This window comes from Lathamus discolor, chromosome Z, assembly GCF_037157495.1.
Source record: "Lathamus discolor isolate bLatDis1 chromosome Z, bLatDis1.hap1, whole genome shotgun sequence".
Classification (NCBI taxonomy): Eukaryota; Metazoa; Chordata; class Aves; order Psittaciformes; family Psittacidae; genus Lathamus; species Lathamus discolor.
In genome coordinates this window covers 58,872,599-58,898,504 of record NC_088909.1, presented here as the reverse complement: position 1 = coordinate 58,898,504, position 25,906 = coordinate 58,872,599, and the positions used below count along the sequence as shown (strand labels likewise).

The 25,906-nt window shown below is 39.0% G+C and overlaps 2 protein-coding genes across 12 annotated transcripts in view; one reads left to right on the top strand and one right to left on the bottom strand.

The window, feature by feature from the left end:
• HOOK3 (hook microtubule tethering protein 3) overlaps positions 1-1,252 on the bottom strand; it is a 97,916-nt gene extending 96,664 nt beyond the window's left edge. For all 3 annotated transcript variants that reach the window (XM_065663654.1, XM_065663655.1, XM_065663656.1), the window contains exon 1: positions 1,057-1,252. In XM_065663654.1, coding sequence (XP_065519726.1) covers positions 1,057-1,113 — 57 coding nt within the window. In that variant the 5' untranslated portion in view covers positions 1,114-1,252. The remainder of the gene's footprint in view (positions 1-1,056) is intronic.
• Positions 789-24,448, top strand: RNF170 (ring finger protein 170). Of its 9 annotated transcripts, none has more exons than XM_065663659.1 (9): positions 1,037-1,060; positions 3,444-3,500; positions 7,099-7,172; positions 10,438-10,581; positions 14,525-14,600; positions 15,875-15,986; positions 17,051-17,124; positions 19,055-19,159; positions 20,779-24,448. In XM_065663659.1, the coding sequence occupies exons 3-9, from the start codon at positions 7,156-7,158 to the stop codon at positions 21,046-21,048; spliced, it is 798 nt and encodes a 265-aa protein (XP_065519731.1). In that variant the 5' UTR covers positions 1,037-1,060; positions 3,444-3,500; positions 7,099-7,155; the 3' UTR covers positions 21,049-24,448. The 9 variants fall into 9 exon arrangements, with proteins under 9 accessions (XP_065519738.1, XP_065519737.1, XP_065519734.1 ...); XM_065663660.1 differs by lacking the exon at positions 1,037-1,060 and adding an exon at positions 1,321-1,371 and having other exon boundaries at positions 15,878-15,986; XM_065663658.1 differs by lacking the exon at positions 1,037-1,060 and adding an exon at positions 1,321-1,371.
• Positions 24,449-25,906: the final 1,458 nt, after the last annotated feature.

Here is a 25,906-nt window from a genome sequence, read left to right as displayed (position 1 = left end):
AAACCTAACCTGTCATTCCCCAGTAACTTAGTGATTACCATCATAGCTTTAGCCAGCTCTGGCCTTGCACAGCCTAAACTTTTTTGTCTAAAAGACAAAATCTCCATCTCTCTTCAACAATCAGTTGTACCCCAGAATTTTATATACTGGATATTTTCTTGACAATTCTGCTCATGGAAGGAGAAAGAAAACACCACCAAACAGTCCTCAAACCAAATCAAGTCATACCAATAGATCAGCTGCTACAGAACTACAAGTTTCAGGGCTATGTTACATTCACTGCTCAAATTGCAGAGTAGCGGCAAAGCCAGCTTCCATGTCCACTACATTTTGACAGCTCAGTAAACAATGACAGCACAACCTCAAGATGTTTATGGACCAAGCTCCGAACATTAAAATCAAAAAGGACAACTCTTAGGTTGGTAATATATTATCTTCACAGGTGAATTTTGTCTCTTGACGCTTGAGCACTACTTAAAAATAACGGGAAAGCAACACACAAAAGAAAGTTTCTGGTAAGCAAGCCTGTCGAGCGCAGCAGGCAGGTTAGAGAAACGCGGCACTGACACAACGGAGCCACATCAGGGCACGGGTGGGGGATCAGAGCAGAGGGCTGCACCAAGGCCTCCGAGCCCCGGCGCACGACGCGGGTGGTGGGGGCGGCCCTAGGTGCGCTCACCCTCTGCCGCAGGCCCCGGCCCCCCAGCCGCGCCGGTCGCGGCGCCGCGGGGCGTGGGCTCCTTTGTTCCCTCGACGCGGGGGCAGAGCCAAGGCGGCGGCGGAAGAGCCCGTCCCGCCGCCCCAGGCACCCCCCCACACCCTCAGCGCGGCTGCTCCGCCAGAGCTCCGCCGACCCCGGTCGCGCTGGCTCTGGCCCGAGCGCCAGGGCGCGGTTCGGACCGGGGAGGCGGGGCGAAGCCGTCCTCTCCGACCGGAGCAGGACGGCGGCACAAGGCCAGGTGCGGGAGACGGGACGGGGAAGGGAGGGCGACACACGGAGCCGTGTCCCTCCCACAGGCCCAGCTCGGGCGGGGGCCCGGCGGCCGCGGCACTCACCCAGGTGAGGAGGCTCTCCCCGAGCTCGACCCTTTCCAGGCTCTCCACGTTGAACATGGCGGGACGCAGCCGAACTGGGGGTAACGGCCGCGGACGGGTGGGTACCGCCGGCGCCCCCTCCCGCCCTCTTCTGCCCTGTCCCAGGCCGGGCCGCGGCGCCGACACGTCAGAGCGACCTGACAGGCAACGTCCTGCGCGCGCCTGCGCCGTGAGGCCGCCGCGCGGGGGCGGGGCAGACGCGGCGCTGGCTGGGAGGGGAGGGTGGTGCGAAGGAGGGCGGGGCTGCGGGCCCTGTGCGCGCCGGGAGCTGCTGAGGTACCGCCGTGCGGGGCCGCGCTTCAGCCCTCGGCACTGAGGGGAAGGGGCGGCGGGGCTGCCGTTGCCCCGGCCCCGGCCCGCCCAACCCAACCCAACCCGAGGGCTCTCCTCTCCCTGACCCGTTAGAACCGGCGGGAGGGGGCGGGGGGTGCCGTCCCCGGGAGGTGTGAGCGGCGCGCTGAGTGTCTGCCGCGGCTCCCGCTTCCCTTCTGCCCGGCCCGGTGTTCGACTCCACTGCCGCGGGTGGCAGGGAGAGCGGACCGGCTGTGCGGAGGAGCGAGGCGCGGAGCGGTCCGCTGCAGGCCTTGCGTGCCGCCGGGCCCCCGAGGCGTGCCCGGGGGAGACAGCCGTACGCGGGGTCTGCCCCGTGGTCTGTGTGCGTGCTTGTGGTGGGTTGGAGCTGTCCGGGGGGTGACCTAGGCAGGGCCGGAAGGGACCTGCAGCAGCGCCCCGCGACCTGGCTGTCCCTGGCTTTGGGAGCGTAGGCTTGTGAGGACTCTGCACCCACAGACGTTCTCGTGCTAGTGAGTAATATGGCTTGGCCTGTGAAAGGAGTAGTCTCTGTCAGGTTTTCCTCTCTTTTGGGAGTAGAAAATGACATTAACGTCCTCTCATGAAAACTCTGGTGTAGTAAAGTTTAGTTATTATAAAAATAAACTTACTTATTTAGCAATAGCAGCAGGTAATTCAATTAATTTTTAATCTTGAAGACAAGGAGTGTGTTTCATGGCTGGAGCAGCTCTGCACCTTTGCTGTCCGAGACAGAGTAGCTCTCCATTATGCAGCAAAGGGATTGCCTGAAGAGTGAAGGAAGCGCCTTCCCAGTAGTCAGTTGAATTTTGGCCCACCTGAAGTTTGCAGTGAAAATGTCGGATGTCATGAGAAGCTGTACAGTTCCCTATCAGTTAGCAACTGGCATGATGTGTGACATGGCAGGCCCAGTGCCCTGATAACAGCTGAGGGTTGGATAAACAACCAAGCAAGGAAGGGTTGCAGATCTAGTAACTATCACTTTGTTCCTGTTTCGTGACAGTTCTCCCATTTTATAATTTGGTAGCATTGACAAAATCTGAGTGTTCCTTTGTGCCAACTGGTTTCAAATTAAAAGTGTATTGTAAAAGCTTGACTATGACAATTCTCAGGTTTTCCCAGTAAAGTACCTCCTCACTGATCTCATTGTACAATCTGCTTGTTTTAAGTCATGGATTTGGTCTCTCCGTTTAAGACTAGCTTTCCCATTTGGGAATGAGTTGAAAAATTTTAAAAAGCTATATAAGCTGCATGACTGTATCTTTCGCTTCAAAGTTTAAATGTGTACTTTAAGCTGTATGCTTGGTACTTCAACACAGGCGGTTCCATAGGTATATTTCAGTGTTTAAGGTTTCCTGCTTCATCTTCTTTTATGTACCCATTTTCCACTTGTCTGTTGTCATACATATAGCTTAACATTCTGGATTTTGTTGATGTGAACACGGTAATGCTTTCCCTCTTGCTGCCTATTTTAGATGTAGGGTTGTATTTAGAAGCATTGCTTTCTACAATATTGAATTCTTGGGTGCTTAAGAGATTTAAAGCCTCCTTATTCTTTGCTGAGGTATTACCATATTTCAGTACACATTATTGTAATTGGTAGTATTTCTTTTCTTTTCTTGTCTGATCAGAAAAGTCAAATATCCAGACTGAAGGCCAGTTCTCTCATATTCCTATCTGCATATGAATTCAGTTCCACCTTCTATTTTTATTAGAACTCTATGCTTTTAAGTATGTTTTAGCCTCAGTGGAACTTCCCTGGGGATTGTTTTACACAGGTTATGCATCACCCAAACAAACATTCCAAATAGTAATGCTATACAGACCACTGAATTTGTCTTTTGCTTCAAGCACTCAGCATAGTTTCTGGCTCATGAGAAAAATGTTTCCCTACTAACATGGTGTATTAACTCAGCATTATAGTCCCTTACCAAATGGCATCTGGAGTTTGCATCTGTAGTATTGTTAACTTGAAAGCATGATTACACCAGCAGAAGCAGACTATATCTATATATATTATTTTGTTTTTTTCTCTTCAGGGAAAAATGTGTCCCCGAGACTGCTGACCTCAGACCTTGCAGATCCCACCTTACCAGGCAAGTGCCTCAGTAGGTCAGTTCTTAAGGTGTATTGAAAAAAAATATTATTTTCATATGGAAATTGTCCTCTCTCCTGTTTTGGCAAGACCCTTTATGCTTTTTTTCTTTCTCTTTTGCAAAGAGCATGCACACATATAAGTGTAGTCCACATAGTCCTCAAAGCAAAAGTAGCTTATGGTGGAAAGATGACTTAATATGGTACTGCTGAGTTTGGCTATAATTTTGCTGGAGCTGCTGAGCTGATGTGTGACTTCAAAGTTGCTGCTAACTCATAATAGTGCTGTATTAACGAATTGCATAAAATCCTAGTAAGATTATCGCAAATCGTCTTTAACAGCCTTCTCACAGAATATAGCTTGTCAGTTTGTATGTTGCTATACTTGATTTTTATTTTTTTTTAATTCCCTTAGTAAGTGTCCCCTTTGGGTGATCTCCTCCTGATTTTTAAAACGTATGGAGATACTTAATACTAGAGATTATTGTGTGTGCTTTATTCAAATAAGACACAAAAATGAAAAACTAGTAAACCCTGTTTTCTCCAAACCACTTTTTTTGAGCACACTATCTGTCATTTTCCTTATTTCTGTTATATTATGTGACACGTGTCTACACCCCTTTTTCAAAATCCACCTTTAGTACACTGAAGTACCTGGATAAAATGTATCAGCTCAGGATGTAGCTGATTTAGGATTTAGGCTAGTTAGATGTTTACTGCTTATCATGCATGCTTAATGCCTGATATTGCTAACTCTTTCTGAATGCAGTCTAGGCATACCTTTGAGCTTCTCATGAGGTAGAGCTGAAATAACTGTAGGATCCAGTTTCCTGGATTTGCAAATGTCCCATTTTGTGCAGATGTCCCATTTTGTGCAAATGTCCATATGCTGGACATTTGCAAAGTCGCATTCCAAACCACAGACAGTGGCCCCAACCTGCCGCTACCATGAAGTAAGAAGTAATTGGATAACTTCTGATGAGAGGTCTCAATTATTGGTCCATATATAAAAAATTGTCTGTATTTTGGAAATCTGTGTCTGTTTTTCTCTTAAATGAAAGAAAAATCACTAAATTTTCTATACCATAGGTATTTCAGTGTAAGCTAATATCCATGCAGAGGGTGGGTGACAGAATAGATATGCTGCATTTTAGTATGTTTAAATTCTTAAAGCTGGATTACTGTTATCTAAAACATATAATATTATTAGAAACCTGTTGATACAATTCTTTTCTTTACACCAAATTTTGTTGTTCCTTTTGCTATGGAAGGAAATTTTGAGGAGTTAAAGCTTTTTTCATCATAAAAAAAATGTGACTCACAGTATTTTACTAGTTGGAGAGGAATTAGCTTATCATGGAAAACACATGATCTCTACAAATTAAGCAGCATATTTAACAGGGGTTAATGCTTCTGCTAGGGAAAGACAACTGGCAAAAGGAATTACAGCTTCTCACTTGCCCCCAGCCCACCACCACTGACTTAATTTTATGTATTTTTTAAGAGCTGAGGTTGGTTGCCAGTACTGCAACAAGAAGAAAAGACACAAAATAAAAATTAAGTTAAACAAAATAAAACAAAACTACTCCACAAAAATGCAAACCTTGTTCTCATCCAGTTCACTCCCAGCCCATCCCTGAAAGGACACGTTGTTATCCAACTTGTCTTTCAGATGTTGAACAAATCCTACAGTGTTCTCACAGTCAATAAAATGTTACTCTTAGTGATTAATTTGTATCTCTCAGCAGTATTTCCTCTGTATTATCTCATTGTTTACTGCTCAAGTGTGAGGAGAGCCTCTTCCTTTTTCTCTGTGCTTGTATATTCCTTTGGTAGTGGGTCCTGAAATCTCTATGGTTTTGAGAGTGTATTAGCATGTGGTGCTTCCGGGACAAAATTGGAAAAGTTTAAATTTTTCAGAATACTGAAGGGGGATGTTCTGATTCTGGATAGCTGCCAACAAGTGTTTAATATATCATGGCAAACACTGAATTGCTTTTCATTTCTTTATTTCACAAAAACATGAGGTATTATTCTAGCTGTGCTTTATATTGAGCATTGGAAGTCTTCATAATGCTATTCAAAGCTGAAAAAATGAAGAAATAATACATCCACACTAGTGTATGTCCTCATGCCCTCACATTTCAATGTAATCTATATGAGTTTCCAAGAATAAAAGACGTTCTAAATGCATTATTGCTCAGTTCCTTTTTTTTTTTTCATAATCCTGCATACATTGTTCATACTTAGCCATAGAGGGAGGACTGTGCCAAGTGTTCTGTGGACAATTCGGTCTGAGGTTCTTTACATTCTGTAGCTATCAAGAATCCTAATGCAGATAAACCTGATCCCAGTATAAGTACTGGGCTGCAAAGTCCAGCTGTAGCTTAGCTAGCCCAAGTGGAATGGAGAAGTACCTACTTGTCCTTTTTTGCCTCGCTTTGCAATTGCATTGCTTTGCTTCAAGAAAGTACCAGTAGTTTGAAGATGAGATGAAATGAAGCTGGAAACTAAATTTGGGGCTCTTTTGTTGTTTCTTTTAATGCAGGAGAAAGGCCCAACATTTTTGTTGGATTTTTAAACTTTGTAATTGATACTTTTAACATGCAGAGGATGATTGTAAAAATTGCAATTTTCGTGTGAGTATTGTTAGATGTGGTTTGGTTTTCATCCTCTAGTTGTAGCACAGGGCGGGGTTATGCTTTCATTTAAGAAACCTATCACTGTTAAATGGCTAAAAAGAGAAAAAATCTTAAGTATAACCAAAAATTAATTCTAAAAATATAAATTTTTTTTTTCATTTAATTTCTATTATTAAATTTCATTTCTGTTTTTACTTACTGCCTTTTTTTTTTCTTGAAGTCATTCTATTAATTTGGTACTTTTCTGAGAGCTACTGTAGGCAAGAATTAATTTCTTGTATAAAAAATAAGCATCATTAAAAAAAAAACTTCTTTGCAATTATATAGAGAAACAAAAGTAGCATAAATCTACAGAGAAAAAAAACCCTTTAAAATTATTTAATGTCTGAAAAGCCTGTGGTATAGGATTCTGATCTGAAAAGGATTATATGGTGAAAAATTTGATGAAATACTCTTATTTTTGCATAACCAGACAAATGTAGTGGATCGACATAAAAAAGTTGAATTTAATACAGTACACATCCAATTATTACTGGTTATTATGTTAGGAGAGATGAGATGTCTGTGATAAAGTCTGATTCTAGAAGTTTTTTCTGACATACACTTAGTCCTTGTCAGTACTGGTTGTCTCTGAAGACTGAAAGGCCTTCACTACAATCTTTAAGAATTAAGTCTACTGTACCTTGCTTATTAATTGTACCAACTGAAAGAGCACCCTGCTAAACACGTGCATTGGGAAGCAAGATTCCTTAGCAGCTGTTTTAGAACTGTTATCTGTGTTCATGGGCTGTTGTGATTGCACCTGAAAAAATATGAAGTGCAAGCTTGCAGTTCTAGATATTTATTTTTTTTTAATGTTCAAAACAGACTTGAAATCAGAAAATTACTTCCTCCTTCAGCCAGACAATCATCAAATAGTGTATTTCAGCAGTGTTTTTATAGCTATTGCTTTTTGCAGATGCTGACCCAGAGACAAGAGTAGGAGGACATTGCAGCTGCCTCTACTGAGGCTTGAATGACTATTCTGGAAAAGTATGTATTGATCTTTTGAAGTGAAGCCCTTCTGTTTGTAGTTCCTAGCCTACACCATTCATATCAGCCCTCCTGTGCAATGGTCTGATTCAGAAAAAAGTGCTAGAGGTAATAAGGGGAATATGCTTAGTAGCTGTTGGCTGTCCAGAAGCAGCAAGTAAGTTAAAACTTGTGAGTCTTAAGCATTGGTATCCTGTCTTCTATAGAACTTAGTAATAGAAGCAGCTGGGAGAGGGACTGAGCCAGACTTCCAGCCTCAGGGAAGTCCCAGGGACTGCCACTCCTTCCTCTACATACCTTGGCAATATTGATACCTAAGAGAAGTCAAAGTGTTTGAGGAGTGCCATTTTATATAACCAGAAAGACTGCATGAATTTCTTCTGGACACTATGTTTGTGTGAAAATTGTTATTGAGAAAGTCATATGTGGTAAGTTGAGGTGTGTAGTAAATACAAATAACGAGTTATGTGCAGGAAGGAGGAGAAGGTGATCATCTGTGTGTTTCTTATTCTGCTGCTAAGCTTGGTGCCACAGTATGCTATTTCAAGAAGAGTGCATGGGCAGATGTAGTGAGTACTATTGATGGTAGGTGGATAAGGATTAAGAGTGTTGTTGCAAGGAACTTGCGGAGAGTGAAAGAGAGTGGATGTCTTGAAGGCTGTTCAAGGAAATTGAGTTTTCTTTGTGTGATACTGATAATTCACATGTTGTCTTCAAAGCGCACCAGACAAGCAGTGACACAGGTGGCCTTTCAGGTGTCAGTGAACACAGAGATACCCTTGCCTTCCAAACATGCAGTTAAATTATCTGTATGTCTCTACCACAGTGTGTATTTCTGGGGGGAAAAAAAAACAAAACCAAACACACGCAAAAAAAAACAAACAAACAAACAAACAAACAAACCCACAACCCAAACCAATCAAACCAAACCAAATCAACCAACCAAAAACCAAAAAAACCCTGCATAGTACTATAGTACTTAATGGGATATAGTTGTTATTAGCATGTTGGTCTATTCAAACATAGCTGATGCAGGACAGTGGAGGAATCATCACATACCAGTTCCTTGCCATTTTCTTCTTGTTTTGTTCTGAGTGATGAACCCAGAAATGACAGTGCAACACAGCAGAAATTGGTGGGCTGATGATGGTACTTAAGGAGAGAAAATGTAGAAGTTGAAGGTACGAGCGTACTGCCTGAGATACAGCTGTGGAAACTGAGAGTTTCAGAATGACATATTGTAAAAAGGAGATGAATCTTTGGTATTGGATATGCAAAGAAATCAAGCATATGGTTTGGGAATGTTGAGCACACCTACCAGTCCAGATCCTCAGTAGGAAGGAACTGCTTCTCAGAAAACCTCCACAACACCTTAGCCTCAAGGATTTAACTACAGCAATATCATTTTATAACTAGCTACCTAGACAAATGCTACAATTTCTTGCATAAGCTCTAGTTCCTATGTAAGACCTTTCCACAAAGATCTGATCTTTTTCTCATTATATATGAACATACACATGTGAGTGTCTATGAAACCTGTGTCGATATTGACCTACTTTAAACAGGGTACACTGGTATTTCACCTTTGAGAGAATTTACTCTCTCTGAATATTAATTGACATTACAGTAGTTAAACTATGACACAGTTGCTTATGAAAAGATGTAATTAGTAAAAATTATGACTATAGTTACAGAAGTAATAATATCAGTTCAGATTGGGACACTTAAGATAACTTAGTTTGTTTCACTTCACATATGCTTCATCTTTTCATTTTTATTTTCACCATGGAAGCCCCAAAGTACAACACCAATTAAAGGAATCTACCCTTTGTTCTCCATGAGTTTTCTCCGCTCTTATGGTACTTAATTATGCCGTTTATCCTTTTTTACAATAAAACATTGCTGCTTTAAAGGGCAGCTCCCACAAATGTGAACAAGTTTGGAAAAAGCTCCACAGCTCATACAAGAAAAGATCTGGAGACCGAGAATAACTATCATATGGAAAAGATGATAAAAACATGACACTTCTATGTTAACAGTAGACTAGCATGTTGAAATCTTGCCAGGGTAGTCATTGCAGGTATCCACTAAAATCCTGATGACCTGTATTCCATTTCAGTTTTGCAGTTAATTTAATGCCACAGTGTCTGGTGATGTTTGCTAGACAGCAACATTCAAATTAAAAAATTACACGTAAGCTGTGAAGCAGAGAGAAACACTGATAAAAGCTTGCAAGCTTATGCACACACACTGGACTAGGATGTAAAGTAAGAGATACCTGTCTTACCTGACGTCATAAATTGATGCTGAGATTTTATGTCAGCTCTGTATGAAAAGTACTTTAATTGTGTATGGACACAGTTTAGATATGACTTTTTGGTCATTTGCCAGAGTTAGCTTCACTCTCCTGGTTTCTTAGTATTCACAGTTGTAGTTCATTTCACTTCCTGATTGCAACAAGAGTGATTTAGCAGTGTTGGAAACTGTTTTATTTTGCTTGTCTCCAGCTGTAGGTTAATGCTGGAGATTAATAAATCTTAGCACTGGCAAAGCATTCTGATTGTTGCATATGTGAAATGAATATAAGCCAAACTAGTCTAGTTAGGGAGGCCTGGTAAGACTTTTTCTGACAAGTTTTCCTCATGTTTCCAGCAGTAGAATGGTAGCACATAGCAAGGACACATAAAATAGTGCATCAGATCGTTCCTCTGTATCCATATGGGTGCTTAACACTCTATAAAACAGCTAATCCCCAAATGTCCTTGCTTTTTTCTTCTCGGAAGTGGTGCAAATTAGGTTTCTACATTGTCTCAGTTTAGCAGAAATCACGTTGTATAATAGCTAAAATCCTTGATAATGCAGAGTCGTTATGCTTTTTTAAAATGAGCTGTCCTTAGAATATGTCTTATTCAGCAGTAACCTATTCCTGGGGAAGTTATCTGGTAAAGATTCCCACGTAAAGAATCTGACTGAGGTTTAAAAAAAAATGTCTTTAGATCACAGCACAGTCATTTAAGACTTGTGTGATACTGGGCTAGACAAATGCTTTGCAGTGCTCTGCAACAAGCTCAGTGTTTGGTAAAAATGCATCTGTTCCCTCTTCTTTTACCATTTTTTCCCCAGTGACTATTCTGTTGCTTTAGGAATTTATTGTTTCTATGAATAGATGTTTATGCATATTATTTGGAACTACGTTTAAAATGCACATGAGTGTATGTATATTTTAATATATACATACATGTATATATTTCTTTTTCCATTTTAGAGCTGTGATGGCCAGTCACCAAGCAGAAGTTCAGAGTTTGAAGCTTGATAATGATTCAGTTATAGAAGGAATAAGTGACCAGGTACTGGTGGCAGTTGTGCTCAGTTTCACTTTCATTGCTGCTCTGGTGTATACACTTTTAAGGTGAGATTATGTTGACAGGAATTAATCAACGTACTGTGTTTGTAAAATTCTAACTTTCTCAACAATTTTTTCTATTAGTATATAAAACAACTGTGATTTTTTTATATTAAGGTAATGATTGATCACTTACGCTGTTTAATTGCTTGGCAGAGTTTCATTATTTAATTCAGGTAGAGTGAAATGATGCATTTCTCAGAAGTGAAGTTTAACTCTTTAGATGATCAAACTGAATAATGTTCATCATTCCTTAATACTGAAGATGGCTGAATTTACAGTTTGTATGGCTGGTGTGTCTGCCAAGTTTGGTTACAATGGACAGATTTGCCAGTAGTCACTCCACAATTAAGATTGGATATAATCCACCAACATGTGTTCTAGTTGCAGCCTTCTTCCATAGAAAAGACCCAAACCAAGACCAACAAAACCCCAAACATGAATAAATTGTCTGATTCATTTTATAAAAGAATTTTTTGGAAAACAGTGGGCTATAATATGCTTGCCATAAAGCAAAATATTAAGGTCGAAATTCAGTAACTGTAATGAGCAAGTGATCAAAGCTGGTTTTCATTTCAGAGTTTTTCCTTTCAACTTGACAAATTCCTTAGCTTATGTATTTTGGGAAAAGTCTTTGCCGAGTAGGAGGTATTTGGGAGCAAGCTACAAAACAAGTCAGAGTGTGAGTGCTTGGTTGGACTGCAGGGCTGTGCTGCTGTTCAGGATCAGGAGATACCAAAGGAATCTAAGAGAAGTATAAGCACTTCACCTTGCTTTTCTTTCCAACGCTGTTTCAGTTATTTGGATGGCTTCAAGAGTTCCTCTTTTTTTTTTTTTTCTTTTGCTCTGCTCTTACAATTTTTCTACCCCTTATATTGATATTTTTAGCATTTGTAACTTGTGTTTCATCTTTCTTCTCTAGTTATGTTAGGCAATACAGTGGCCTGTATTCCTTACACTGCGTCCATTGCCCCAATCTCTTTGCCAGCCCATACTTCAGTATGTGACATCTGAAATATTTAAGTTGGGTTGGAACAGGTCCTGGATAAAAATACCTGAAAGAAGGCTTAGGGTAGTGAATAAGGTTGTAGGAACTGAATTAAAACTTCCAAGTAGGCACCAAGGAATGTAGGTTGCAGTGGATTTTAAGGGACAGAAATGAAATGTGGGAAGAACTGTTAAGGGATATGGTTGCTGTACTTGTTTCCAGCAGGGAGAACTCAAGCATCACATCAGAGCATGAACTGAAGGTCTCTGTGCTTTCGGTGGAGGAACTTATTAAGAGCAATTAACATATATACCAAGTTGTAGATGTTTAGTTCAGTCACTATAAGATACTTTTGCAAAGCCTGTATGTCTTTGACTTATAAATTTCCATAAAATGCAGCTAGCTTTTTCTGTCATCTTTTAAACTTGTGGGTAGGTTGTCACATTACCAATGAGACTGTGAAAATTTAATTTATTAAACAAATTAAAGGGAGCTTGACCCTCCAGTGCTTTGTATCGGAGATTCCCTACTTGTCCCTGATGACTTACCCAACCCATGTTTACGTATCTGCAGGTTTAAAACTTTTTCTCTTAATTTCTATCCCATCAAATGGTTTCATTATAGGATTAAATTGGTACTTTCAGCAAAATTGAGATCTTAATCCTTGGAAATTAACAATGGCCATCACTGCACAGTAATACACCAGTCCCCATAAGTACTGTCCCTCACTTTCCCTGTGTGAGGCTGCACACTGATCATTCAGGCAGCCTTCCTCCTGGTAATTACAGATTGGTGGAGCTCTTTGTGATACATACTGCATTTTTCCACGTCATGGAAAGATTACATCCTTTTACGTGCTAACACTCAAAAATGGGGAAACGAGAAGACTCCACATCTAACTTTATTTCTTTCTGGCACTGATAATGCTTTTAGTTACATAGAACCATACTGGTTTTAATTTATTTGATTTATTTTCTCACACTAATTGAATAACATAAGTTATGAATTTGATATGTCTTGGCCTATGCTGTCCTTCCTGGACAATCCACAGTGTTCGCTAACTCAGCATCTTATGCATAAGTGACAGATGTTGTATATACTGTACCTGTACAGCTCTACAAATTTTCTCATATATTCAACATATTATAAAATGAACACTTTAGCAGAAAATTTGCAGTGAGTTTGTGAAGGAATAAGAATAAACTGGCTTATAATTCACACTTTCTATTTGTGTGTGATTTTAATTGAATTTTCAATATATATTGAAGTCCTGGCAAACTGAAGGTGAAAAATATGCTAATTTGTAGCATCTGAACAGGAAAATACTTCCATACATATAACATGAATGACAGACAGCATCCACAAAGTCTGACTCATGGAGACACAAGATGGGCAGGAAGGGTTTTAATGTAAGATTCCCGTCATGTAACTTCCATATATGTCACCCACATTAGTGTTAAATAAATTTGCTCTTTGCAGATAAATATGTAATTATTAGCATTAGAAATATGGGGTTTGTCTGTTCCTCTGAAGAAAGAATGAAGGACAGCAAATACTAAAGATAACAGTAAGGCAGTATTATGACTGCCCACATCAAATGAAGGAAAATATTGCAGAAGCTGCTAGAGCTGTGGAGGAAATTATGTAAATAGAACTGCAACCAGAAAATATCCTAAAAATTCATCCAGTCCAGCCCTCAGCTCTGACAAAGGATCAACTTTTCTAGATCATCCCTGGAAACAGTGCAACCTGATTTTTTATTTAACTTTCAGTCAAAGATAGATCACAATACCCTGAGGTAACCTTTTATGATTTTGTACACTTCGTGGTTAGAAATGTTTTTCCACCAACCTTAGATAACTGTGGGAAATAATTGCTCATATTTATAGAATGAAAGCCTTATCCTCTCCCCTTTTTTCTCCATGAGCAGTCTTTATATGAACTGACATTTCTTCAGTCTTTCTGTAATATTTAAAAAATGTGGGCAGTAGCTTTTATTCTCTTCTGAACTTCCTCCAACTTCTCTACATGTTTTTATGCATTTAGCCCAAAATGGAAAACAGAATCCAGCTGAGACCTCAACAGTGCTGAGGAGAATGTATCACCTTTGAAATACATATGAATAAATAAAGCATAAAAAGTTCTCACAGTTTTGAATATGATGCTATTGACTCATATTTATTATAACTCAACACCTCTTGTTACCATAATTTTAAATTCTAATTCTGTTCCCATTGTGCTTTTGAATTTCAAACTTGTATTGTATCCAGCCTTCTTTCTTCAGTGAGTCCCTTCCCTGTGATTCCCCTTGGCACCTCTAACCTGAAGTTTTCTTCATGTTAGAGTCTCAGAGCCTATAGAGTCTTTTTAAAGACTGATTTAAAAGGAGTGATTTCTTTTTATATCCAGTCTGCTGATAGTTACATAAATTCAACATTCTAAATCTAAGAGTTTGCCTACCCCTTCTTATGTAAACATTATGTCTTTATCTTTCATGTAGCAGATGAAATAACTAGGAATTTTCAATACTGTAACTTTGGGAATGAGTGAAAAACTTAAGAAATTCATGAGTAGACCAACAATTCAAAACTTAGCAATGGAGACAGAAAATATTCCTACATGATAAATATAAAACTTCCAAGCAACATTTTTTTTTGCATGTTAATAGCTTGATTTTGTTTCAAATGAAAATCTAGTTTGAACATGATTTAATGATTGATTATGGAGTCTCTCTGAAAAGTATTGCTGCTGTACAGCTTTAAATGTTCAGAGTAACTTTAGGATCTAGAATACATGTCCTGTTTCCTTAATTATTTGTGTACTTCCTTTACAATCCTTTATAGCAGGAAGGAATGATTTTTACCCTTTGTTCAAGTTCCTTTTTTTTTTTTCCAATCAGTTGTTTTTCATTGTTGGGTCACAGTGTTCAGTTTTTCTTATTGCTTGTATTTCCTTTCACAGAAATGAACATCAGAACATACACCCAGAAAATCAAGAGCTAGTGCGAGCTCTTCGTCAGCAGCTTCAAACAGAGCAGGTGTTGTGCCAAATGTTGGCATTGTTTAACTGTCTCATTTTGGGTAGTGTAGACTTCTCTGAGGTTCTGGAAGAAGCTGGTCTTGAAAGTTGTGGAAGCTTACTTACTGTACCGATGCATCTTTGAACTTTACAGAATAATGAAATAACATAGGCTTTTTTAACGAATAAGTAATTAAAATTAAATGTTCGGCTGGCTCTTTTTGCAGACAAGTTTTTGCCACAAGGTGGAGTATGTTAGATTATGTTGTGCACTTCCTCAATGTTCCTGGGGCCTTAGTGGTAAAGGAAAGGAAATCTGGAATACAGCTTGCTGCCACAGGACAGGGGTTAGATGTTTGCACTGATAACCTGTGTGTAGCAGAACAGTGGCACAGCAATAAGAGCCAGTGAACAAAGATTGACAGAGAGAAACTTTTACCAAAGCCTTTGCTGACAAGACAAGGAGCAGTGTTTTTTAAACTGAAAGTCAGATTGGATGGGACTTTGAAGACCCTAAGGTAGTGACACATGTCCATGCCCGTGGCAGAGAAGTTGGACTACATGGTTTTTAAAGGTCCTTCAAACCTCAACCCTTCTATAACTGCATCCAATTCCAACATGTAGAAGAGAGGATGGGTGGGTCTAGGCCAGGTTACTGGAACTTGCCGAGTGCCAGCCTGAGAGTGACAAGCCATATTTTTAGAGAGTATTGAGGAGAGTCTTTCATCACACTACTTCTTGAAATAATGACAGATTTTTAACTACAGTGCCTATTTATGTGGAAGATAAATATGGCAAAATTGGAAGAAAATATATTTCATGGCATTGACATACACAAGCTGATGTCTGTCCTTGAGCTTGGGAACACTGAATATTGCAACTGGTAGCGATGCAGTTCATTTACCTGGCTCTGGACAGAACTACTTACAGTAACGATGTACAAGTCTCAATCTGAGTTGTTATTCATGTCTCAGCATGTCTAACCTAACTTAATGTGAAGGACCAAGGAGGTTCTTTCCCAGTGGTCTTTAACTGGATCGAAGCACACACTTATAGAAGAGATGAAGGGGAAATAACGGGCTTGCCACAAGAAGAACTGGCTTAGTGTATCAGGTTTTGCATTTAATTATGTTTGATTTTTTTTTATTTAGATATGTTTCTCTTTCGTTTCACATAGTTTTGCATTTGATTGTTTGACTTCTAGTGAATGAAGACTAGATTTTTATTTTTTTTTAACTCCGTAGACACATATAAAAATGGTATCTCTAACACTGCATTTCTGTTGTGTTCCAGCAGGATGCTTCTGCTGATGATAGACTTCGCTTCTATACAGATATGTCCTGTCCAGTCTGTTTGCAGCAGGCTACGTTTCCTATAGAAACAAACTGTGGACATCTTTTCTGTGGTAAGCAAGAAAAACAAAATAAAAACCAACCAAACTGCAAAGATAAAACCAGAACAGAAACACAAACTTTTACCACTAGTGTAGTCACCTTAATGCAAAGTTTTGTTTGATTTTAGCTGCTTATCTTCTGATGTGCATTAGAAATAATTTTTACATAAATTGCTGAGAAAATATTTTTGTGAATAAACAGTCAGATTGAGAATGTGCTGGTTTTCTCTGCTATCTGGATTGAACCCACAGTTAATTTAAAGATGTCAAGGGCAGAGGGTGTAATTTGTTTCCAGTTAGTAAAAAAATGGAGATGCTGAAAAACACTTGGAAATACACCATTTAAAAGAAGCAGTTTAGAAAGAGTAAAAAATTCTGCCTGGTGTAATCTTTTTTTCAGAGTGTTGGGTTTTTTTTTCTTGGAAGTCCTGAAGAATTAAGGCTAAGTTCACAATGCTGAAAGTGTTTGCCTCTTTCTTTGGGGCCCTGCGATTTAAATTTATATATAAATGCCCTTTGTCGCATTTTGCTGCCTCTTCTTTGTGTTCCCAGAAGGATTCTTTAACTGCATTCATCTGGTTCTATGGAGTATAAAATGCATACCATGCCTAGTCATTTTAGCACAAGAATTTACAGATTTGGAAAACAGTTGAAGTATTCAGATTTTTATATATTCCTTCATCCACTAAAACTCCTATAATAAAGCCTTTTTTTATGATAAATCTTATATTTCTTGGTATTTTTGTGACTTCTAAATTTTAAACTGGTAAAATTTTTTATTATTTGCTTCTTCAGTTAACGATTAAGAAGTCTTCTGTCTTTTCAGGAAATGATACTTTAAAATTAATAATGCAATTGAACCTATTCAGGATTTTTCTGCGCTTAACAGCACTCGATTTGAACATATTGGTTGTTGGTATCTTCAGTGAATGCTATATACAAAATTATACCAGCAAAGATAGGTTTAACCTAACTGCTTATACACTTTTGTTTTTTCCCTTGGCGTGTAGCATGCTGTTTCATGCAGTGCATATTTCAACTCAGAAGTTTAAATGTCTGTAACTTGCCTTCATCAGGTTCCTGCATTATTGCCTACTGGAGGTATGGCTCATGGCTTGGTGCCATCCGTTGCCCAATCTGCAGACAAACGGTAATATTTTAAGTAATAATGGACCTGATAGTTTGGCTATCTAGTATAGCTTACCAAAAAAGCACTTACATGTGAACTGCAGTAGGGAGACTGACAGAAGGCTGAGAAGCTGAAAGAATGTGAATGTGTGAGACATAGATGGTGGACATTATTTTGTTTGTAAAATGCAGGTTGTTCCTGCAACTCAAATTTAAGTGAGCAGCACTGATAACTCAGCCATTTTTCTGTAAAGGAGTATATGAAAACATAAAATCATAAGATCTTAACTATGATTTTTCCATGCTTTCTGGTTTGGATGTTACATAACTTCATTACCAGAACTTGCATCTGAAAGACCTGGCTGTTGTGGAAGACTGCCAATAGGCAGTATACTACTGGTTTCTTAGAAGTACCCTCTCCCTTCCTTCTCTCCCCAGCAAAAAAACCTACCCATGTCAATTTCTTATTTTGTCCCTATTTTTAGTTTGTATGTATTATTAATATGAGCTTTGTAGAGCAAGCATTAACTTCCTACACAACTTACTTACATTGTCAGTTTGAAATATGTCCCTGCAACTCATTAACACATAGGATCTCTGAGTTTTATAATGTATCTTTTAACAAAATATACACTATATATATATAAAATAAAGTACATCTTTATTTTAACTGCACAACTACAGAGCTAGTACCTTCTGATGAATTATATAACATGCCTGATGCCCTTGCATGCCCTTGCCCATATATTATATCCTGCTTTAATTGTGTGTATTAGCAGGACAAATGACTGTAAGAACACAGAGAAAAGAAAGGTAGGTATGACTGAGGATGAGTAAGTTTAGAATTTAGCCAGTGAGGTGAGGGACACAAACAGTAAAGATGATGAAGATGGAAAAGGGGAAAATAAGTGATTTTTGTGTGTGTGTGCTTGTGTCCTTACATAGATATTCTTCTACCTTCCTCTGAATAACAGGTAAATTGGATGGAACTCCTGGCACAGTAATGCATTCATTCTCATTCTGTGACATAGGAAAAGTCAGGTCTGATTTATAAATAAGTGATGGAAGTACGTACATATGAACAGCGTGAGTCATATAGAAGGTTTGTTGAAGGCAGAAGGCAGGCCTAGGAGTTGAACGTAAATCTGACCATGGTGTCATTTGCGAAATGTGACTGCTGCGCAGATATAAGATAAATACTTAGTGGCCAGGTGTTTTTGAAGATTGTAATAATTTGAACTGTTTCCTGTGATAATCTGTGTTTGATACCTGAACATTGCTTCTAAATGCAAGTGTTTTCAGAAACTCCTGTACAGAAGGGTAACATAAGATACATGTGAATATGACTGTACATGTTTTTCTGTTTACGTGAAAATTAGCTCAAGAACATAGAAGAATTCTCTGTGCTTACAAAAGAGCTGACGGTTAGAATCTTTCCTGTTTATTATTCTGTATTATTCTCCTTGGTCTTGGTTTGAATGCCCATGTGGAAAAATATGAGTTTTGCTGCTTATGTCCTGAAATGCAAGGCCATTCTAAAGATGGAAGAAGAATGGTGCCATTAGTTTCTTTGTTTGGTTTTCAGTTTAAGAAACAAAACTAGATTAATTTGGTAAATCAACTTTTTTATCCAAATCATCTGTCCCACTTTTGAAACATAAAAAACTTAGATGTTTAGAAAAATTTCCTGTAATCCTCTCTTAGAAAGATGGTTCTTATGCTTGTTATTAACAATCTTTTTTAAAAAATTAATATTCTGTAAAGAGTTGTAAACAATCTGTTAAAACTTAGCCGCAGTATCCATGTTAGTCATTTGGCATTTTATTTTGCTACTAAATATTCAACTAAACAACTGTGTAGTTAACTGAAGTTTACAATTTTCATTGGTAGTTTACAATGTCTGCATTTAAAAGACAGTTGCATGTGTAACAAAATCTCCCTGCTGTGCCTAGGTAACATTGTTTTTACCACTCTTCAGTGAAGATCAGCAGGATGCAGCCCAGGTATTTCAAGATGTTAATGATTACAATCGGAGGTTCTCAGGACAGCCCAGATCTGTAAGTTTGGGGTAAATTTGGGTGAAAGTCAGTTATTTTAGGGAAGTTTTAACAGTATTTTTTGTGATTTTTTTTTTTCCCTTTACCCCAACCCCTGCCACCCCCCATTATGAATTTTCTCTTCACGATGCTTAGGGACTATGAAAATTCATGTTTATATAATTAAGGCAAACCCATGACCCATGTGAAAAAGTATGGAAACTTGCATTTTTGTTGCAAGTGAGAACTTCTAATAAGCCTTGATTTCCCAATTTATGTGTTCAGATCTTTTTTAATTGTGACTTCGAAAGGATTAGTCAGTAAAAGTACTTAATGAAATACATGGCATATAAGGAAGAATATTCACTTGATTGATCTCATTACATCAATTAGAAGAATCTGAAGTTCTGCTCTTCCTCAGATTTTACAGTCTTTATTCCACTTCCTCAGTGAAGAAAACAGGATTTTTTTTTTATAAATAGCCAAGCAAAATGGTCAAAGTTCTATGAACTTTACAAAGTCAGTCTGGTGAGCCTGTCTTCTATGTGCGTGTTCTTATCCACAAGGTAAAATGCATGCACTTGCATACTAGTAACTTCCCTATTTCTCTACATCTGTTCATTGAATTTGGATATAGTAACAAAACATTAGCAAGAAAAATCTATAATCCAAAGAGACATAAGAGGTGCAAGATGGAACTTTATTTATTTTTTTCGTATTCTAAACCACAAAACAGTTATATTTTTGATACAGAATAGTTTGAAACTGCCTTTCGGGCTCCATTAGACCTTTCTGTGGGCTCCGTGTCTAGTCCCCAGTGACCTGTCTGAGATCGTGCCAGTAGTCTACATTAAAGCCCTAATCAGACTAGATAAATTGTCTTTGATTTATACACAGTGTATTGCCTTAACCACATGTAAAATTTCTTTCTTGAGGATTTTTGCAGCCTTGCCAATAACTCTTTTTAATTCATGGCTCTGTGTAGAAGCTCTGTAGAGTAGGCAAAGGAACCAGTGTAAAAAAAAGACACACAACAAAAATGTGAATATTTTCTACTGAGTAGTCAGATAACAGAATCATAGTAGTAAAATGGAAAGGAGGCAGGAATAGATTAATTTAAAGGTTCTTTAATTTACTTTGAAGGCTGATCCATCTTTTGGAAAGTTACGTGAATCACTGGTTATAAGCCAGGGAAGGGAGAGTGAGTTTCTAAAGAATTGCAATCTATTGTACTTCACCTATTATTTTCTTCTTTCAGTCCCTAATTGTCTTCCATTCTGATCAATATTTCACTACAGTTAATCTGTTCTCACTTTCTCAGTCATTTGGTTTACTCTAGTCACTGCTTTTCCTTTTTAATAGATGCCAATGTATTTTGCAGTGAGTTAAATGTATGTTTTATGATATAGAATGACACAATTTGACTATTTCTTGAAAACATATATATCCTAGGTCTGACTTTTTATCCAGCAAAACTAAATCCAGGAAGTCTTGTCTTACTGTTTGGTTTTGGTTTTTCTTACAAATGAACAGATTCCAAAGCTGTAGTGTAGTAATAGAAACTTCAGACTAACTGAAGACATATTTAGCATGGATCTGTTTCTAAAGCAGAAGACTAACTTTTGGTTTCTCTCTTATAGATCATGGAAAGAATTATGGATCTGCCCACCTTATTGCGGCATGCCTTTAGGGAGATGTTTTCTGTTGGAGGCCTCTTCTGGATGTTTCGCATCAGAATATTCCTCTGCTTGCTTGGAGCCTTGCTTTACCTGGCTTCACCTCTGGATTTCCTTCCTGAAGCTCTCTTTGGAATTCTGGGCTTCTTGGATGATTTTTTTGTCATTTTTCTTCTGCTGATATATATCTCTATCATGTACCGGGAAGTGGTAACACAGCGGCTGAATAGATGAAATAGACAAAAATTATCCCAAAGCAGAGGCAGTTGTGGGATGTAACATAAGTATGGTTTACCAGGGCGCCTGTGTACAGTTTCAGTAGTTACAACTTCATAGCTGGTCATCTTATTCAGATATGAAGGGTTAGTATGTGGTGATGCTTAACTGGACCCTTTAATTATGTATACTACATATGCTTCATAAGGTGAGGTTAGTTTTATGATGTAATAAGCTACCTTCCTCTACTTCTACCTGATGAACAAGTGTGTGTAATCAAAACAGAAAGCACCTTTTTTTGTTGTGTGGTTTATGAAAAAGAAGTTCTAGTAAAAGACTTCTAATGAAAAGTCCATTTGGGTAATCTGGATGTATATAAGGAAATACAGCAATTCTTCACAGTACAGCTGTCACAGCTAGATTTTTTTAAAGTCTCCCTGTTGTGGGCTACAGTCTTTTAAAATAACAATAGCTTTGTATGTCTGTGGAAGAAGAAACCCAAAGACTGCATTACAGTTACCACCCTGCAGTTTGCTATTGTCCACAGGCTTCACAAAAACAAGGAGAATGCCTCAGTATTGCTTGAACTGCACTATGTACAGTTGCATGCAATTTGTACAATTTTATTTTTATATTTGGGAATACACACAGTATTTGGTCTAGATAGAGTAACCAATATTATGCACTGGTTAGTGCTCTGTTTTTAAGTGGGAGCATGATTTTATTCTTCAGGCTTCTTTATGTGGTAGGTACGTATCTTGAAAGCAGGGGGTTTACGCTGCTCTGGGTCAGTGCAGTGTATCTAAAGTGAGAGTCTGCATTCCTGTAGTTGCATTTAAGTATTTAGCCAATTGAAAGAACTCTCAAATTTTAAATAGTGGTTGAAGAAAAGAAGTCAGAACTGTATGTTTACACTACAGAACTTTACCTGAATGTACATTCTCCAATAGAAATATTAAACAACTTAGATATTGGGGTGATTGATTTTCAGCTGAGGTTTCCTTGTTTGGTTGGTTAGTTGGTTGATTTGGATGTGGGTAGAGTAGGTTCTGAATTACCTTGAAAATGGTCTGTGGTAAGGGACCACAAAAAAATACTAGAAATATTTTTACAAATACCAGGTTATTAATTATTCTTAAACTTGATCTTTATTTTTCATTATGAATTTGAATATAGGCTATCATAGCTACAGAAGTAATTTGAAAGTATTTCCATTTTAAGAAATTAATACCAGTAGAAAAGTCAAAGATATGATAGGTCTATGTACATTTTAGTTAGAGGAATAATAATAGCCATTTTATTTGAACTTCCTGAGTACTTGAAAGACAGTGATTAGACAGGTGATTCTTTGTGTGTTTACATACATAGGATGAGACTTACAATGAAAGGGACCTTTTCAAAACTTCTGTGTTTGCCCATGTGGCTGATTGTTAGAGATGGGCAAGAGGGAAAGCAGGAAGTGAAACAAGGGTGAGAGGAGGAGAGCAAAACAGAAAATGGCATTTTTTGGAAGCGAATGCTATTTGGTTTGGCAAACTATCTGTTATTAAGCATCTTAGTTGAGCTTTTTCCTTCGTGTTGGCATTACTATTGTATGGATGGTTTAGTGGCCAGCTCAGAAGTTATTTAAGTGTTATTGAATAAGTCTGGATGTTTGTAAAGTGTTAGGTACATTCACAAAGCAATATAATAGTTTAGGATGTTAGGTATGACAGGATTTTGCAGTTTTGCTGTAAGCATTGTTTGGGTTTTGGTTCTTATTCCCCAAGATACCCAGCTGACAGCAAACTCCAGAAAAGTTTTAATTGAGTAAATTTAACACCATATTTTCTCCTGGAGTTTAACTTGTATGTCTGCTTAGATAAGAGTGTGAACTGCTGTTGAAGAACAACTGGAGTCTGTTCCTAGAGTTTGTTGATCTAGTACGTCCTCCATATGTTTATCCTGTGATTGTGTTTATGGTTTTTTCCATGACTTTCCAAGTTCAGAGTGGATATAGATGTATGTGAAGCTGCTTACTGATTTGCTTTCCCCGAGCTTCCCAATTCCACAAGCTGCTGTGAAGTTCATGCAGATAAGGAGGAAGTTCTTTATTGTAAGGGTGGTGAGGCACTGGAATGGGTTGCCCAAGGAAGTCTTGAGCGCTCCATCCCTGGCAGTTCAAGGCCGGGTTGGACAGAGCCTTGGGTGACGTGGTTTAGTGTGATGTGTCCCTGCCCTTGGCAGGGGGTTTGGAACTAGATGATCTTAAGGTCCTTTCCAACCCTAACTATTCTATGATTCAATGATACATCCGCCGAAGGGATCTGCTCCTGAAGAACAAACCTTCTTGTGTACCTGAAATCATGTACAAGCCACACCTGAGTGGCTTCTATATGTTTTTTGAAGTTTACCTGTGTTCTGTTCCTTCCTTCACTACATTTCTACTAGCCAGAAAGGTTTCACTCATGGGCTTCTGCTTACTTTTGAATATTCACTAACACTGAAGCTTAAATTCAACACATTAAATGCTTTACAAAATTAGGAATATCCTTCGTTTTCAGCAGTATGTGTGCTTGCTTGTGGAGACTCTTTTTTTTGGTCCTCCAAGCCACTGATGAACAGTATTATAACTTGCTCAGGGCTTTTGTGAACAGCTGTGATGTGAAGATGCATCTGGCCTGCAGCATCTGGCTGCTGCTGCTTTACACAGATCTGAGCTAGCTGTAAGTAAGTTAGCTATCTTGAGTACTTAGCTGGAGCTTAACTTAAGCTCTAGAGCTCCCACGAAGCTGGAGATTAATATATGAGCATGTAGTATTCCTGAAAAGTGTGCTGCCAGGTTGCTCCTCAGTACTGTTAAAGGTTAAGTGCTAGAGCTGAGCACTGTCTTCAGAATATGAAGGAAATATGTCACGCTATGTGGAGAGTGACTGCAAACATCACTGCAGATTTGTTACCTGGAACGGGGCAGCTGTGTCATCAAGGGGGAGAAAAGAAAAAAAACAGAAAACTTTAGCAGCAGAGAAGAGGGGGAAATACAGTTCTTAAAAGATTCTTACAGCTTCACCAAAAACTGTGTGAGTTATTTGATTTTTCCAGCAATATGAGCAAAGGAGAAAACTTAAGTTATACTTAATAGCTCTTACAGAATAACTTGTAGCATTTTGAGGCCTAGTGGTCATTCTTATCCTTGTGACAAGTGCTGTGTAGGGCGATCTCTCTCTGTTCTGTTTGTGTCCCACACCACCGATGTCTGTGAGGATGAGGCAGAATAGTGTGATTTGGGGATACAGTTTTGCCATAGGTTTCATAGAACTGTAGCAGATGTGTGTTATACTAGATTTTTAAGAAAAAAAAAGGATTTAAACCTACTTGTTACTTTTAATTATAATAAATTGCTATTAAAATAAAAGATTCTGTTGATTTGTTTTGTTGACTTTCTGGATGGGAAAGTGTTTTATTCCCCGTTTTCCCTCTTCCCTGGGATAAAGTTCTGCACCCTTGATCAATGTTGTCTGTGGACAGGATGTTCAGAGGTAACTCAGTGGTTTTCACCTTCGTTATTGCCATTATAAGGATTACATTACAAGGACCTGGTATCTTAGTCCTAAAAGTGCGTTGTACATTAGATGTCTTTTCCCTGAGCAGTCCAGTTAGTACCTGCAGATCCATGGGTACTAAGCTTTCAGGATGATAAAGCAGGACAGGTGATTAATTAGCATCTTCACATACCAATCCTCCAAGCGAAGAAAAGCAGATGGATTAGATTCAGTTAGTGCAGCATGTTGAAGGAAACAGCACATAGTCTCTAGTTTTACAGGAAGGATAAAGGTTGGGGTGGTGCAGGGAAGGACTGGATGTAACTGGCCTGTGCTGCAGTCCTGTGCTTTTCCTGATTCATGCCATGTAACCCCTCCAGGCATTAGGAAGACATGATCTATTCTGCTAAGAAATGACCAACAAGTCTTAGCTGGGAAGTCCAGGGCTAAGTTGGGCCAAGTCTTCTGGATGCAGAGGTGAACTTTGTAGCCTGCTTTGAAACATGGTTCCAGTGTTTAGGGAAAAACATGTAATTACGTATTTGGTAAGAAGCTATTAAATATGGTTCAAAGTTTGATGGGTACACACTTGCCCTTCCATTTGATGCCTCTGTGCTTGCTGTTGGAAGCTCAGTTAAAAACTCAAGAGTCCCTCAGCCAAGACTGTCAGAATAGATGGCTGTTCTAGGATGTTGTACAGTTGCAGGTGGTGGCTGGTTTTCTGCTTCTAGCCACCAACCAAATGGGCAACTACCCTTTAGTCACCAGTAGTGGAAGCATTTGTTCAAAGGAAACAGAGCAGTAAGTCTCATTTTCCCATTTTCATAGAATCATGAAATCAACTAGGTTGGAAAAGTCCTTCCAGAGGAGATCATCAAGTCCAACCATTATGCCAAGACTGCCAAGTCCACCACTTAATCATATCACTGAGGGCCTCACCTACATGGTTTCTGAACACTTACAGGGCCAGTGATTCCACCACTTCCCTGGGCAGCCTGTTCCAATGCCTGAGCACCCTCTTGGTGAAGAAATTGTTCCTAAATCCAGTGTAAACCTCCCCTTGTGCAACTTGAGGCTGTTCCCTCTTGTCCTATCTCTTGTTACTCAGAAGAAGAGACCAGCCACCTCCTTGCTCCATCCTCCTTTCAGGCAGTTGTAGAGAGCTATAAGGTGCCCCCCCGAACCTTCTCTTCTCCAGACTAAACACCCCCAGTTCCCTCAGCTGTTCCTCAACAGGCTTGTGCTTCACGTGAGGTGTTCCTGCCCATGGCAGGCGGGTTGGAACTAGATGATCTTAAGGCCCTTTCCGACACTAACTATTCTGTGATTCTATGAATCACAGAATCATAGACTAG